The following is a 16,889-nucleotide window of genomic DNA, read 5'->3' as shown; positions in this document are numbered from 1 at the left end:
ATGGTAAAGCATTTGACTCACTTTTGTAAGGTGCTGTCTTAACAGAATTTTCACAAGTTGTCATATTCTCCATTATTTACAATTGTTTTGCCAGATCACCATCACTGCCAGTAACTCCGCCCCTTCCGCAATGTATGGCAAGCAGCGTGCGCGGAGTGCACAAAGTGTCCAACATTCCACACTGTGTTTTGACAGTTTGATAAAGTGCATCATCCGGGTACTCATAGCAAATTTCTTTTTGATGCATTTTCAGTATAAACATACTACTTGTACTTACACTACAAAATGATAAAAAATAGAGTAGAAATTTGCGGTTTGGGATGCACCTAAAGTCTACCTAGCAAGTCAGTCCACTGTCGGCCATCTTTGGAATGCTCCCGGGAGACTATTTCCTGTCATGCCAGTGCAGCTCCTATTTACTTGAATGGGGGAACACCGAAATCTCAAAAACAGTTGGTCAAGATTACAATTAAAGAACATATTTTAAAATAGCAGTAAAATCAGACAATGCTGGAATCATACACTGTGCTTCTTTATCTCAGATTACACTAAAAAACAAATTTTTCTCGGCTTGTATAACTAAAGCGAATGCACGTTCTCCAGATGATTGACAGGCGATGTCTGTATCTAAAAGGTGATTGGCTCCTTTACCTGTAAGGCGGGACTTCCTTTCTACATCCATTGACCGTTGGGCGCTTGACCTTCTTAGTTGGGCGTTCTAATTTCTCATTACATTTATTTTAATAGAAGTGGCCCGTCTCTGCTAAGTAGTCTCTGGTTTTTCTCTTTGACAACAGAGAATAAGCTCTGAACTTAAATAAGCCCAGCACACTTCCAAATATAGAGATAAGGTGCAGTTTACTCTTATTGTACAGAACTAATGATCTAAATTCTTTCTACGCTGAAAACACTGTAACTAAACTAAGAATCCATTCAGGACTTTAAAATGCAGTGAAGATAACCATTAATAAAATATGATCTTTATATGTTTTTTTTCAGCATTATTATATGATTAGGCCTGTGGAATATTGTTCAAATTTTTCACCATAATAATTACTAGAAACTGCTTTCCAAACTTCTCTTCTAATTGACATATTCATCCAAATCTGACAAGCGTCCTTAAAGTGACAGTTAAGTCATAAATGAATGTTCCAAACCCATGTGACTTTCTGTATTTTGTGGAACCCAAATTATGTCAGACAGCATGTTAGAGACTAACAGTCTCAGTCACCATTTCCTTTTAAAATATGAGGAAAAAAGCATGCAGGGAATGTAAACGGTGACTGAGGATAACATTCTGTCTGACATCTCCTTAATTGTGTTGCACTGAAGAAAGGGTGAATGATGAAAGAATTTTCAATAATGATAATAATAATAATTATTATTATTATTATTATTATTATTATTATGTAATACATGTTAAATGTGTATTGTGTAATAGAATATTGGAGATTAAATGTCCACTGTGTTACATATAAAAGTAACTTTTTACCCGCTACTTGAGTATTCTTTTGAGTGGATACTTTTTTACTCTTACTCATATAATAATTAACATTACTTTTACTTCCACTTGAGCAATTCTTTTAGCAATTGTACTTTTACTTCAGTACAGTTTTTGGCTACTCTACCCACCCCAGATATTACTGATACTCTTTCTATTGTTCCACTCTTTTTCGTTGTTTACAGGTACTTCTCGAAGAACCAAGTTATTTGGAACGTTCCCAGGAAACTATGTTAAACCGCTTTAACAAAGAGGAAACAATGGCACAAAAACGGCCACTCCAGTGCCTACTGTGTAGGGCCAATGTGGCACCTCACCATTGAGAAAGTGTGTGTGTCTATACGTTTGTATGTGTGTGTTCAGCTCTGCAATTTCTGCGCAGAAAAACCACTGACAATTATTTTACTTTGAGCACTTTGATTTTGTGCCATCACACATTCTCCTTGCTGTTTCTTCATCTGCTATTCTGACAACAGCACAATTGTTAATGTTTTACCTACTGTTTAGGCATTACAGTATGTTATTTTCCAGGATGAGGTAGCTCAGAGTTAGGAAGGTAATAATACACACAGTCATGGTATTGAGGGAGGTCATCAGATCAGTAAATATATGATGCTGAGTAGAGAGCTCAGACATCAGTGTTAGACTAAGTATGTATGTACCAGTATATTTTGTGTGTGTGTGTGTGTGTGTGTGTGTGTGTGTGTGTGTGTGTGTGTGTGTGTGTGTGTCTGTGTGAGCGTGTATTTATCACTTTGTGGGGACCAAATGTCCCCATAAGGATAGTAAAACCCGAAATTTTTGACCTTGTGGGGACATTTTGTCGGTCCCCATGAGGAAAACAGCTTATAAATCATACTAAATTATGTTTTTTGAAAATGTAAAAATGCAGAATGTTTTCTGTGAGGGTTAGGTTTAGGGGTAGGGTTAGGTTTAGGGGATAGAATATAAAGTTTGTACAGTATAAAAACCATTATGTCTATGGAAAGTCCCCATAAAACATGGAAACACAACATGTGTGTGTGTGTGTGTGTGTGTGTGTGTGTGTGTGTGTGTGTGTGTGTGTGTGTGAGCGTGTATTTATCACTTTGTGGGGACCAAATGTCCCCATAAGGATAGTAAAACCCGAAATTTTTGACCTTGTGGGGACATTTTGTCGGTCCCCATGAGGAAAACAGCTCATAAATCATACTAAATTATGTTTTTTGAAAATGTAAAAATGCAGAAAGTTTTCTGTGAGGGTTAGGTTTAGGGGTAGGGTTAGGTTTAGGGGATAGAATATAAAGTTTGTACAGTATAAAAACCATTATGTCTATGGAAAGTCCCCATAAAACATGGAAACACAACGTGTGTGTGTGTGTGTGTGTGTGTGTGTGTGTGTGTGTGGAGTAATAGTATTAAGGTTAATAGCAATAGAGATCACTGATAAGATAGATGAGAATAGATCATTTTATTTAAATGAACTTACTTATTTTACTGACATGTCCATTCCCCTTGTGTAATACACAGAGTTTGCTCTTGTGTGGCCAAAATTGGAAAGTGTTAATACATAATGGATAGGAACAGAGGTAACTGTAAGTAAATTATACTTTTTCCATAAAAAAAAAAAAAAATTACAATATATCTGTCATGAAGCTGTTTGCAATTGTTTAAGTGGCAATCATTCATATAGAATAATGTTCATATAATTATGAGATTCACTCTTTTAAAATTGCTGCACCTAACACAATAGAGAGCTGTTTTTAGTTATCTGATGAATGTTACATTTGGTTTTATGTAAGCTTGACATTTGAGTCTGTTCACATTTAGATTATGAAGTATTTGGATATCAGTATTTTCAGCACTACATGTATCACTTGTGTTCTAATCTAAAAACATATAGCTTGTGTTGCATTGGCTTTTATATGTACAAATATTCAGAATATAAAAAAGTGTGTGTGAGTCAATGAATTTCACAGACAACAATCTTAAAGCACCTTAAACATTTATTTGTTCTATTTTTTATATTAATTTTTTCCTTGATTTTTTAAATTACATTGTTAGCATTTTCTAGCTGCACTGCTGTGTTGGCTGACGTGTTTATAATTCATCCCATGTGCCAAATTTATTCTACACATCCAGCCTTTCTGGTGCAAATTTTTGGCTAATAAAGGACTCACCTTCAGCACAGGATGGATTCTGGTACACACTCTAGTCTTACTGGAGTAAGGACAAGTGTTTTGTCACTTTTTGCCTTTGCTACAGCCACAAACTACTCTCCTCTACTAAAAACTTTGGATTTTTTGGGAGGATGATTTTTTGCCTTTTCCTTATAGGCTTTTGACTGAACATGTGTTATTTGATGTGTGTGCTTTGGTGAGCTGATGAGCTTGAGATAATCTAGTGTAACCTGCTCACATTTATATACAACTTACTCTCTTAATCTCCCTCTCTGTCTCTCCCTTCTTTCTCCCCCATCTCTGCTCTTTTGTTTTGTTCTATATCTAATAAATTTCTGCTCAGTACTTTGAGCCTCTGATCATTTTTTGCCTCCAGTTCTGATTTTGGAACACTGATTGGATTGCACTTTAGAATGTCATTTTTAGTTTATTAATTGCACAGCCTTATCCCTTACAAAATAATGTGATCAGATGGTACACCCATGGTACTTTTATATGTGGCATTGTATAATTACCATATGCATACCATGGTATGAGTATGATACTCCAAGGTACTTTAGAGAAAACCATGGAATTACCATGGTACATTTTCAAAACATTTTTGTTAGTTTTGTTAAGAATTTTTGTAATACCATATCAACTTAAAACACAAGAGAATTATTTGGCAAAGAGCATGCCGTATCTGAAAACAGAGAGATATGAAGATTGGATTTACTCGGTGACTATTATTTTGTTTGACCATATGCCCAACATTTTTAAAACCATTAAATAGTAACTAAGTTTAGTAATCAAATTACACATAACAATAACTGACACTCTGAATCGTGCAAAAAAAAACAAAAAAAAAAAAACTGTCATAGTCTAACATGAAGTTTTGAGCTAGATGACACAATTGCATTTTTGGGACAAATTTAGCAATTTTCAGAGTAAGCATTTGACCTGTAATATGTTTTCTAAATTCCTAACATGTGTAAAGATTGAAAAATTATATTAAGTATTTAAAGGGATATTTCACCCAAAAATGAAAATTCTCTTATAATTTATTCACCCTCATGCCATTCCAGATGTGTATGACTTTTGTTCTTCTGCAGAGCTCAAATTAAGCTTTTAAGAAGAATATTTCAACTGTAGTTCCTCACAATGCAAGTGAATGGGTGCCAAGATTTTGAAACTTCAAAATCCACATAAAGTCAGCATAAAAGTAATCTATAAGACTCCAGTGGTTAAATCCATGTGTTCAGACTAGATGTCGGCAACCTGACCCGGACCCGATGGGACCGGAGAACCCAACGGGTTTCGGGCCGGGTTCGTGTCAGTTTTTCAAGTAGGACTTCGGGTTCGGGTCAGGGTCAGGTTCGGGTTCGTAATTAATGAAAAAATAAACAGGCCTACCAAACTTGTTTTGCGCATACACTTTCACTCACAGTCACGCGTGAATGGATGAGATAGGGGCCATTCAACCCAAACATGTTTTTGCGCACAAATGTTCTGTTTCCCCATAGTTTTCCTATGTAACCACATGCTAGACGAATGTCTTTGACTGTTGCGCAGTGTCTCGCTGTTTCTTCAGCATCTCGTGCAAAACTGTTTAAACACAGTTTCAAGTTAAAAAGAACTTCAAAATGTCAAAAATGCATTTCGAGACACCAGCGCTCTGTTTCATTCTTTGCGCTGTGTCTAGATTGTTTTAGTGCAGTTGTCACAAAGATTTTTTTCAGTTCTGCTTTAGTGTACTCAGGGGTTGCTGTGGCTTGTTAAAACTGTATGTTTACTGTTTAAATACTGTTATGAATATTGCCTATATGCTTACATAAAAATATAGCCCATTGCAACAGTACTTGCTGGGAGAAGAAATTATAAAGATAGTGAGCGATTTCGAGTTCGGTTCGACTTATAATCTGACGGTATCATTCGGGCCCAGAAGGGTCTTGGGTACGGGTCAGCTTCGGGTTTCATTTTAAGGCCCGTGCAGAGCTCTAGTTCAGACAAAAACATGATAGGTGTGGGTGAGAACAGATAAATCTTTGTAATCTTTTGTCATAAATTCTCCTCCCTTCCCAGTAGGGGGCGATATGCAAAAAGGATATGAATCACCAAAACAAGAAGGAGAAAGTGAAAGTATAGTGGAAACTGACTGAGCAGGGATGAGAATTTAAAGTTAAAAAAAGGACTTAAATATTGATCACTTCAAACTATATGGATTTAACTACCAGCGTCATCTGGAGTACTTTTACTTTGCCCTTATCTGGATTTTGGAGCTTAAACTTGCATTATATGGACCTAAAGAGCTGAGAAATTCTTCTAAAAATCATCAATTGTGTTCAGCAGAAGAAAGAAAGTCATACACATCTGGGATGGCAGGGGGGTGAGTAAATGATGAGAGAATTTTCATTTTTGGGTGATCTAACCCCTTAAGAGGTGAATCATATATTTGAGACTAGACTTTTGTTATAGACTAGGCGTTAGATTGTTCTAGGTATAGCAAAAATGCTGGGCAACAGCCCCTAAAAAAAGGGTATAGCCACTAATGCTAAGTATACACATCATAACACACATAATGAAGCTTTCTTCTTTATGGTATGTATGTTGAAGAAACAACTAAGTGACGAGGTGAATGAAGCTGGGTGTTATGCAGTAATGGTGAATGAGTGTAAATACATATGTAAGAAAGAGCAGTTGTCCAAGGTAGTCTGCTATTTGTGCAACATTGAAGAGTATCTTGACTTTATGCCAGCTGAAGGTCTGGATGTGGACTCAAATACTAAGGAAAGATTCAAATGACAGGGAGCATTGTTTGGAACAGCCTTTCAAGTGGTGTCCCTTTCGCAAATTTCCCTTCAAGGGTGCAGGGTAGATTCAGACCATTCTGGTGCCCTAGGCGAGATCCCTACTGCTGCCTGCGTTGGGGGGTGGTATTTGGGCAGCAAGGCAACAAGACAGCTACCGTTGGTTTCGGAAACAACCATGGATTTATAAAGGAGCTCATCACCCCTTAATGAGCTTGCCCAGTTGTACTGTATCTATAGGTGACTGAACCAGGGCTGGACTGGAAAGAGAAAGCAGCATTTACATGGGTGATCCAAAAGTTGTTGAGCGTAGGAAGGCATTCCCTTTCTCCTTATCGCGGTCCATTCGGCACATTTCACGGCCAACCAACCGGCCTGCTCGTTTATCACGCTGGCCAGTCTGCCCCTGATCGGCCCCAAAGTGCGTCTGCTCACTGGGAAAATGCCCAGTATGCCAGATTTCCAGTCCAGCCCTGGGCTGAACAGAAAGAGAGGGAAAACAGAACAAAGGGATGCTTACAGGCCAGCTAAACACAAACTCAAACTGAGGAGACTGCCACCAAGTGGACCAGAGGGACATAACATAAGGGAATGTGTGGACATATAAAATATAAGCCATGATAGCATTGAAGGTGGTTTTGTATAAAAATGTCATCCAAATGATTAAATGTAAATGAGAGAGACTGCAGAGGGCTCTTGATTATAAATGCAGAGGAAGAGAGAAACAAATAGTGATCCAGATTGGTAATAAAAGAATGCGCCTGCGAGACCTCACAAGCCTCCAATTCACTCACCAAATAAGGGCAGAATTAGTGAACTCTGTCTCCAGGCCCATACAAGCACCCATGTAGCCATGTGGCCCTAGCCACCAGAGGACCAGAGCACTTAGCAGTGATCTGGAGCCCTGCATCCATCTTTGGTGGCTGTCTAACAGTGTCAGTGATGCTTTACTCAGTAGATCTGATCTCAGACCAGTGTCCCTTTCCAGAAGTCTCATGGTTAAAGAGCACAGAATAGCAGTAAAATGAGCCTTCCGGACAAGGAACTTGGGTCCTGCATAAAGAGCGATGGCAGAAGTCAAGATTTTCACTGCAAAATTCCTTACATTTCAGTTGTTATGGTTGGTGAAATATTCCATTAAGGTGGAAAAATCTTCCATTAGCTCTATAAAGGATTGTGTATTATGACTTGGTTTATCTTACCTAACATTATTGCATTGTGCTATTGTGGTGGTTGTGATTAGTTGTGTCAGTGGAAATTATAAAGTGATGAAGTGGTAAATCATAACTTAAAGTCAGTGAGAGGAGAGAGATGATATGGATGAACAGAGATAGATAGAGGAGAGCCTGAAGAGAGCGAAAAAGTGAGAGAGAAAGATATAAAGAGAGAGATGGAGGAGTGGTCTCCCCTCTCCTCTTTACAGGATCTAGAGCAGAATAAAACATCACTCTAGAGACACGAGTTGTTACTGTCTCTCACACACATTTACACTCTCACACACTGGGGTTATGCCGTTCAACGTTGTGCTGGACGGACCCGCACCATGGGGCTTTCGGCTTATTGGAGGAAGCGACTTCAGCCAACCACTGACCATCGCCAAGGTTAGTGTGTGTGAGTGAGTGTGTGTATGGTGATGCCATTGTGTGTGTGTGTGTGTGTGTGTGTGTGTGTGTGTGTGTGTGTGTGTGTGTGTGTGTGTGTGTGTGTGAGCGTGTATTTATCACTTTGTGGGGACCAAATGTCCCCATAAGGATAGTAAAACCCGAAATTATTGACCTTGTGGGGACATTTTGTCGGTCCCCATGAGGAAAACAGCTTATAAATCATACTAAATTATGTTTTTTGAAAATGTAAAAATGCAGAAAGTTTTCTGTGAGGGTTAGGTTTAGGGGTAGGGTTAGGTTTAGGGGATAGAATATAAAGTTTGTACAGTATAAAAACCATTATGTCTATGGAAAGTCCCCATAAAACATGGAAACACAACATGTGTGTGTGTGTGTGTGTGTGTGTGTGTGTAAAACTTTTAATGATGAATCATTCTTGCAAGAACGAACATTTGGATCCAAACACCTGTTTTAGCAGTGGATTTGTGTATTCCACCTCTAAACAAATGTCAGAAAGAATGCAAAAGAGAAAGTTAAATAGAGAGCTTAAAGGATATTTAAACTGATTTAACTTCAAGCCAAATTCTGTTGAGGTGTTGACAACTAAATCTTCACCCAATGATCAATTAATTTACTGTTCAGATATACCTTTAAATCAATGGTTTCAATGGCTTTTGCTTTGTTTTTGTATTGCTACAACTAATCGGTGATCAAAGTTCTAGTGCTTAAATGCACAATTAAGTTATTGTGCTGATCTGCTTGTCCAGAGGCTTAATAATTTGGTTCTCTGTGCAGCTCCAGTTTTGGATTTCTACTTAGCTATAATATGATTTCACACTTGCAACATTCTCTGCTCACTCTGCGATTCTGCAAGACAGTGTTACCTAATCTCAACATCACAAAGACATTTTTGGTCAAACGCTCTCCTGTCCTCTGTCCAGGCCTTGAGATTTGTTTTTGCGTACAGCTGTATCCTGGACTTTATCAATCAAAGTATGCATGGAAACCATGCAGGTGTTACCAACAGCAAATTTGTACTGCATTTAAAACATGAGAGCTGGATTTGTTAGCCACAGAAATGAATTGCTGCAGGGAAAAAAAAAAATGTTTTACTGGAAGCTGGAAGTTTCTGTTCAGTTTCAAATGCAAATGCATTATAAAATAATTGGAGCAGATCACATCGGGTTGGAAATGCTTTTTGATTTAGGGCCCATTTCATCCATTTATGCATCTCGACTGATCAGATTGCATCTGACTGGATGTGGAAATTCCATTTACACATGGCCACATAAATGTATCTCTGCAAAACAGATATAAATTGCGATCCACACTATTCCAGCACAACATGCAAATATAATGTAGCTCCCTATGTGATGATGGCAGTTACATAAAAGTGCTATTGTGGCACAATAGCTATTATGTGCTGATTTTCTTTGGGCAAAATTCCATATGTTGACATATTGTCCCATAGCTTAGATATGTGGCCAGAACAACCAGATGCATTTACAATTGGCCAAGTTTCTTCTTGTTTGCATCTCAAACCACCTCCTGAGTTGGTTCCTTAGGTGGTTTGAGTGATCGGATTGCAATCTGTCTGAAATCCATTTTTGAGGGCATTTACACTTGATCTTTTATTATCAGATACCCATCCGATCAGTCAAACACATAAAATGATCAAACGTAAAAACCCTTACAGTAAGTCTACATTTGTTCCATTTGTGAAGCAAAGGCCTCTAGGAAACAAGAATAGCAGTCTGAGGCTGTGCATCCATGTCTGGATTCATGTCCGAACAGAAGTCAGCTGCCCTATAACTCTGATTGAAAACTTTGTATCTAACATTGAATTTATCCTGTTTTCCCCAAACAGTTTAGTTTTATGGTTATTTGTAGAACTATTTGCCTTCTCCTTGTAAGAATACCAGTACATCAAAAAGCATGCTTTGCTCCTTTTGGATCCAAAGCTTGTCTAAAATGTCCATATTGATGGTACATTTGGGATGAGTGAATGTGAGTTATAAGATGCAGGATACATATCGAACATGTTCTGTTATCTCTGAAGTCTAAAGTCCTTCTTGGTTTTTGGGTAATGACAAGAGCTATCAAGACAAGTATTTACTGTTAGTTCAATGCCAAATCAGTGTTGATTCCTCAGAGACCCCACTACACCTTGACTGTCTTACGATGTATGACTGTTGTACCGATCTCCATTTGGTTCTTACACCATTATACATGCCATTCTGTGCATGTAAATTAAGTCATATAATTTAATGCTTGTGCAGTTTCATAAAATTCATCTCTAGTGCTTCGTTCTGAGAGCTGATAACAGCAGGACTGTAGCAGTGCTCTGGAGACTGTTATTTCCCAGAGCATGTTTATTGTAGAAAGTAGTTTACATGAGTGCACATTCCAATGATAGCTAGCTGAGACTTATATGTACACATATATATACAGACACACACACATACACACTGTCATTCCTGAGATATAAAAGACATAATAGTGCAGAAATCACCAGCTTAAACTAGCATGAATTTCCATGTTGGTCCAGATTGGTTTGTGCTGGTTTAGTGCGGTTTTGGTGGACTAGCAAAGTCATGATGTTTAGAATTTTTTATTTTTGTATAATACATTTTTTCAAGGGTGAATTAGCCATGCTATTGTTCAATAGGAATCATTGTTAGAGTTTTGCTTTTGTAAACGTACAGATTGCTCCAGCTGGTCTATGCTGATATTGGCTGCCACACTGTATTTTCAGATATCCCCAGGAAGTAAAGCTTCAAGAGCCAACCTCTATCCTGGAGACATCATCCTGGCAATAGACGGAGTTGCTGCAGAAAACATGATGCACTGCGAGGCTCAGAACCTTATCAAGGATGCGACCTATCAGCTCACACTCACTGTTGAGAGGTCAGAGGTCAACATATAATTCACAAACATGTCAACATTTGTGTATATCGCACCAAAAATGCAGGCTTGAAACATCAAAATGCGCATAAAAACGTATACACTCACTTGAGGTGGATACTGTTTTTTATTCTAATAATAAACATTATTATTATTAGAACTTTATTAATCCCCGCGGGGCAATTAATATAGGGCTACAGCAGTGCTTTACACAACAACACAATAACTAAACAAGAATACAGCACACCAGATCACACACTGAGAATAAATATTAAAGATAAATAAATAAATACACAAAAATACAATAATAAAGATAAGAAACTTTGATTTCACACTAGTCGAAAACCCACAGGCACAAAGGTAAATTTATATCAATTTGTAAGGCACCTTACACCACGTAAATGCCTCCCAAGTGGCAAAAGTTTGAACAGAGTGCAAGGGATGAGTTTCATCCATGTTTGGTTCATGAGAGCGCTTTGCCCATGCACTCTAAACCACTAGTAATTTATTACATATAATAATAAAATAGCTAAAGTGGCATCAACATTTTCATTTCTATTTTGCTCCAATTTCCACAGAAGTGATGATTTTTTTCTCTTAAACACATTGGAAGCAGGGGCGTCGGACTGGGGGGGGGTAAAGGGTACCGAGTACCCAGGGCCCGAGGCAGGGGGGGCCCCTTAGAAGTCAGTTTTCTATACATACATATTTGGTACGGGGGCCCAGCAAGATGGTTTGTACCCAGGGCCCAAAATTTGGTGCTACGCCCCTGATTGGAAGAATGCGCTGCTTTATTTGCTAATCGTTTTTGCAATATTCTGACTCTACACGTGAATTAAATTCACAACTTAGATGGTAGCATGCTTGATTACAACTTGACCAACTATCGAAAAGTGGCACATGATTTGGTACACTGCAGCAACACAAGGGTTAAGATCAAAGTAACAGGAAGCAAACACACACATACTCCCACAAAGGTATCTTTTCAATTTACAACCTCATTCGGATGAAACACTTATGTTGTTAGTGATTTTAACTCACTTTGGATAAAAGTGTCTGCTAATCAACTAAATGTAAAATCAATAATAGAATTGATAATTGTAATACAAAAATCAAATGTGCTTAGTTTGTCATTTGTTTAAAGTGATAACATTATTGTCTTGCAGACCAGAGACCAAACTGTGGTCACCCAAAGTTACTGAAGATTGCAAAACCAATCCATTTAAAATTAACTTAGAAGCAGAGAAACAAGTATGTTTGTGTTATCATATTTTTATGTGTGATGTGTGTGTCTAAGTGCACAATGATATCATAGTTTGAGATAATCTATGATGCCGATAACCAAGCTCCCACCACTATGCCTAACAGGACTTCAGACCAATAGGAACAGGCCACAATCGCAAGGCAGTCCCCTTTGTGGCGGCAGCCAACATTGATGATAAGCGACAGGTGGTGAGTCCAACCTACAACTCCCCTATTGGCCTTTACTCTTCAGGCAATATCCAGGATGCCTTACAAGGACAACTCAAGGGCCTCATCCATAACAAACCAGAGAGGTAAATGTTACATCCCTTCAGGGAATTTCACTCACGTGACAGAACCAGAACTGCCCCCAGAACTTTTCGATCTAAATCCCTCTTTGTGATCAGAGCATGTGTATATTTGTAATAATGTTAGCTACACTAAGCTCTGCTAGCTATATGTAACGATTCTTGTACAATCAGCCGGTAGTTATCACAAAATAAACCCCTTACAGGGTGATCAGGACTTGTCTTGTATCATCAGGAAGGGGTTTATTTTGTGATAACTACAGGCTGTACATTATCTCGCTTATTAAATGTCTACTAACCAAAAAAATAAATACTGTACATGGGCATAAAATATTTGCATTGAAAACATTTAATTATGTGAGAACAAAGAAATCGCTGATGAGCTAAATTCCACCTCCGGTTTGCATCAGAGTTCTATTGGTGTTAAGAGTACTTTAAATACTCCAAATGAAATAATATCTGCTCATGAAACATTCATTTGAGTTTAAATTATTTTATTACCTTACTGATGATGTCTAAAAGATGGCTTGTAATACCTGGATGAGCGGTCTGATATATGAATGTGCAGTTGTTACTCAGAAATATCAGACCCATAGATGCACCATTGACCAATCAGAATCGAGTTTTCCAGAGAGCCGTGTAATACATTTAAAATAACATGTAGATTGATTCTAAGGAGAGGACTAATATTACAATAGACCTTTTTTGAAAGAGAAATGTAAATTGATGTTAATTTGTCTGCATTTTCAGGGAAGTCAAATAAGGCACAAATGGGGGCCTGGGGAGCTCAGCGAGTATTGACGCTGACTACCACCCCTGGAGTCGCGAGTTCGAATCCAGGGTGTGCTGAGTGACTCCAGCCAGGTCTCCTATGCATCCAAATTGGCCCGGTTGCTAGGGAGGGTAGAGTCACATGGGGTAATCTCCTTGTGGTCGTGATTAGGGGTTCTCGCTCTCAAAGGGATGCATGGATCGCGGAGGGTAGCATGAGCCTCCCATGCTGTGAGTCTCTGTGGTGTCATGCACAGTGAGCCACATGATAAGATACATGGAGTGACTGTCTCAGAACTGAGACTTGTCCTCCACCACCCGGACTGAGGTGAATAACCTCGCCACCACGAGGACCTACTAAGTAGTGGGAATTGGGTATTCCAAATTGGGAGAAAAGGGGATGAAATAAAAATAAGGCACAGACATGAACAAACAGACAATGTATATGTCAGTTCCAGGCAATGTAGTAAACACTAGGAATCCCCTTAGACATTATGTGTGTGTGTGTGTGTGTGTGTGTGTGTGTGTGTGTGTGTGTGTGTGTGTGTGTGTGTGTGTGTGTGTGTGTGTGTGTGTGTGTTTATGTAGTCCCAGGACACTGACCAGTATAGAGGAGTCAGATGTATATCAGCTGCTGCAGAGAAATCAGGATGAGGAAGAGCCCCATGAACCGCGACAGTCAGGATCATTTAAAGCCTTACAGAGCTTTATCAACAGTGAGGGTATGACACATGCATATAACCTCGGAACTGTGTGAACGCTAGAAGTGGACCAGACACACTTACAACAGCTATACCAGAAAGGGCTTGCACATTATACAATACACAGTAATATAACATATACTCTGATATGCTATACACAATATTATATGCAATACATAAGAGACAATATATACACAAAATATACACACTTTATGAATGTTGCAAAAGTGAGAACAAAAGGTTCACATACATATTCACACACTTAGCCCTAACTGAATATTATATGACAGTTTTGATGTACAACATCACTATTTTATTACATAATTTTCATTTAACTTCATTATACACTGTAACAAGCTTCTTTCTTCCTTATCATTGTTAGTGTTAACTGATGATTGGTAATGGGATTCAGATCCTTTTTATTGACAGGCTCACCTCCACTAGTGACGAGGAAGGTTCATGCCCCTGTGATCAAGCCCTCTGCTCCTGCGGGGAACTTACACAAGCTTCCAATGTGTGATAAATGTGGTAACGGCATAATGTAAGTTCTAAAACTAGAGCTAATGCGTTGTGTAGACCTAATAGAAATGACAAAATCCAAAACTCTTCATATTTCATATGATCTTAAAGATGATGTGTGTAACTTTTTGGGTGTTAAAATACTCTGTCCTATCCCATCTTTATCTACAGAGACAATTATAAGTAAGCCATTTGTAGGATAATTTTCTCAAAAACTTTTAACACTGTCTCTATGGCACTATAAAAATTCCCCTTTTTGTTTTGATCAACTCACCCAGCCCGACACAGCAATATTGACTCAACTATTGTTTGGGGGCGGGACTATCCATTTGGTTGATCAGCGGCAGTTGGGGGGTGTATTCAGAAAGCTGTATGAAAACAAATGTTTATTTTTTAAATTCCGTTCAGTGGCGCTAGTGGCGACACACTTCAGTTTACAGGTGAACTTGTCCACACTAATAATTTCATTTGACAACTCGTGATTTTCGCTGCATTTTGGTCTCCCGTCCACACTGAGATGGCGTTTTTGTCCAGCAGATATATTTGAAAATGCTTTGTGTTGTAGTGTGGACAGGGAAAACTGAGATATTCGATAAAAAGGACGTATTTGTTTCCATGTGACGCAGTAATGTGATCCATTCAAAACAATCAAGATGGCGGCCCATGTTGAGGCAGCGTTGTTGTACCTGCTATCCACTTTGCTAGCATTGTAAAAACACAAGGACTATTGCGTTTCAGACTGTACATGTTTGCATGTGGTTTAAGTGTTTTCAGACGTTTCAGTTAGGACAAGCTACTTTTGGAAAATGCTTGAAATCTGCAGTGTGGACGGAGAGTGTTTCGAAAACGAAAACCCTGTTTTCAGATTTATCCTTATTCATGTTATTCCTTAAATATAATTTAATCTAAACATATGAATAGTAATTTTGATTAATATGTTTAAAGTAATGCACACACAAAAGATAAAAAAAACAAAACTCATGGTCTTGGTAACCAAAACTTGAGTTGCTGCATCCATGCTTACAGGTGTAAATATAAGGTGCAAGACCACTGTTATATTGTCAAATAAAACATAAATTACATACAGTAAGTGTATCTTTAATTTATGATTCCATAATACATCCAGATCTATATTTCTTTTCCTATGGCACTCTCTGACTGTTTATCTATCTGTCTGTTTTCTCAGTGGGACAGTTGTGAAGGTTCAGGACAAGTATCGTCACCCAGACTGTTTTGTGTGTGCAGACTGTGAGGAAAACCTCAAGCAGAAAGGTTATTACTTCATAGACCATGAGCTGTACTGTGAAACTCACGCTCGTGCATGGATGAAACCTCCTGAGGTTCCAGACCTTTGAACTTCTCACAGATCTTCTGTTTACACTAGGGCACCTTCTGGATCAACCACTCCTGAGTGCATGGACATCTGTTTTGTTTGTTTGTTTCTTCTTTTTTTAACACAGACACTTTTCATCACAAATCATGCATAATCACATCAACCAGATACTGAAAGACACAGGGGTTTATGAATAGTGCTTTAGCTGATTGTTTGTCATGAGTGGGATGCAGTGTTTTGCACTTACAGTAGGCTACTTCATAGCAATAGGGTGTGTTGACTGAAATAAATTTTTCTGAATAAAGGTTTTGATTTTGAAGTATCATGATATTTAATATATGCTCTCTTATTTTGAGTGCTTGAACGGGGAAGGGAGCCTTTCATTATATGATACATAAATGTCCTATAAGTCTCTTTGTGTTTAGTGTCCGTTTGTACTATGTCTGAAATGCTCATGGTGATTGAGTTATACCTCTTGGTTACTTTATTTTCCAAATGAAGCCATTAAATCGACAAATGTACGACTTGAACGTCAAGCATTCTACCTTTGATAACATCACACACGGCTAATACAAAACACTGCAGCTAAACGATAGCATTGTACATTATATTGTGTGATTTGGCACTCAACCGTTTCGTTAGTGAAGAATCAATGTTTTTAACGAATCTGTTGAGTGAACGGTTCAATGACTCGCTTGTAACAAACAATTAAAAACAATTAAAAATAAATTCCTTTGTCGCCACATACTGGTGTATTGTAACCTACAGGACTGAACGAATGTTTATTATTATTATTAATATTAATATTATTATTATTATTATTATTATTATTATTATTATTATTATTATTATTATTTATATGAACTGGTTCAAACTATTTGAGTTACCGTGATGATTCAAAATCTCCACTACTATTAACAAGAGATGAGCGCGCGGCTCTGGTTGGAAGGATTCGCTCGCGCTATTGCCTTGGATACACAACTACACTCCTCAAACTACTGGCCTGTGAGTCGAAACAAAAGGTTACAGAGGTATAAGTTAGAAATAACTTTTTTGTTGTG

The 16,889-nt window shown here is 38.1% G+C and overlaps 2 protein-coding genes and 1 long non-coding RNA gene across 11 annotated transcripts in view; 2 read left to right on the top strand and 1 right to left on the bottom strand.

Annotated features, from left to right (window-relative positions):
* Positions 1–3,114, top strand: part of LOC127651753 (sorbin and SH3 domain-containing protein 2-like) — a 113,059-nt gene extending 109,945 nt beyond the window's left edge. For all 9 annotated transcript variants that reach the window (XM_052137748.1, XM_052137750.1, XM_052137751.1 and 6 more), the window contains one exon: positions 1,687–3,114. In XM_052137748.1, the coding sequence (XP_051993708.1) occupies positions 1,687–1,748 (62 nt within the window). In that variant the 3' untranslated portion in view covers positions 1,749–3,114. The remainder of the gene's footprint in view (positions 1–1,686) is intronic.
* On the bottom strand, positions 2,171–8,686 carry LOC127651782 (uncharacterized). The gene is made up of 2 exons (XR_007971614.1): positions 8,223–8,686; positions 2,171–2,640 (listed from the first exon to the last, which is right to left on the bottom strand). It is a non-coding gene; the product is annotated as an uncharacterized LOC127651782 (long non-coding RNA).
* Positions 7,889–16,246, top strand: LOC127651771 (PDZ and LIM domain protein 3-like). The gene is made up of 7 exons (XM_052137780.1): positions 7,889–8,047; positions 10,806–10,957; positions 12,121–12,205; positions 12,323–12,510; positions 13,864–13,997; positions 14,406–14,517; positions 15,682–16,246. Exons 1-7 carry the CDS (start codon positions 7,955–7,957, stop codon positions 15,848–15,850), a joined length of 933 nt encoding a protein of 310 aa, XP_051993740.1. The 5' UTR covers positions 7,889–7,954; the 3' UTR covers positions 15,851–16,246.
* The last annotated feature ends 643 nt before the right edge of the window (positions 16,247–16,889 follow it).

The sequence above is a fragment of the Xyrauchen texanus genome, chromosome 11, assembly GCF_025860055.1.
Source record: "Xyrauchen texanus isolate HMW12.3.18 chromosome 11, RBS_HiC_50CHRs, whole genome shotgun sequence".
In the NCBI taxonomy this organism is placed as follows: domain Eukaryota; kingdom Metazoa; phylum Chordata; class Actinopteri; order Cypriniformes; family Catostomidae; genus Xyrauchen; species Xyrauchen texanus.
This window is presented reverse-complemented; position numbering and strand designations above follow the sequence as displayed.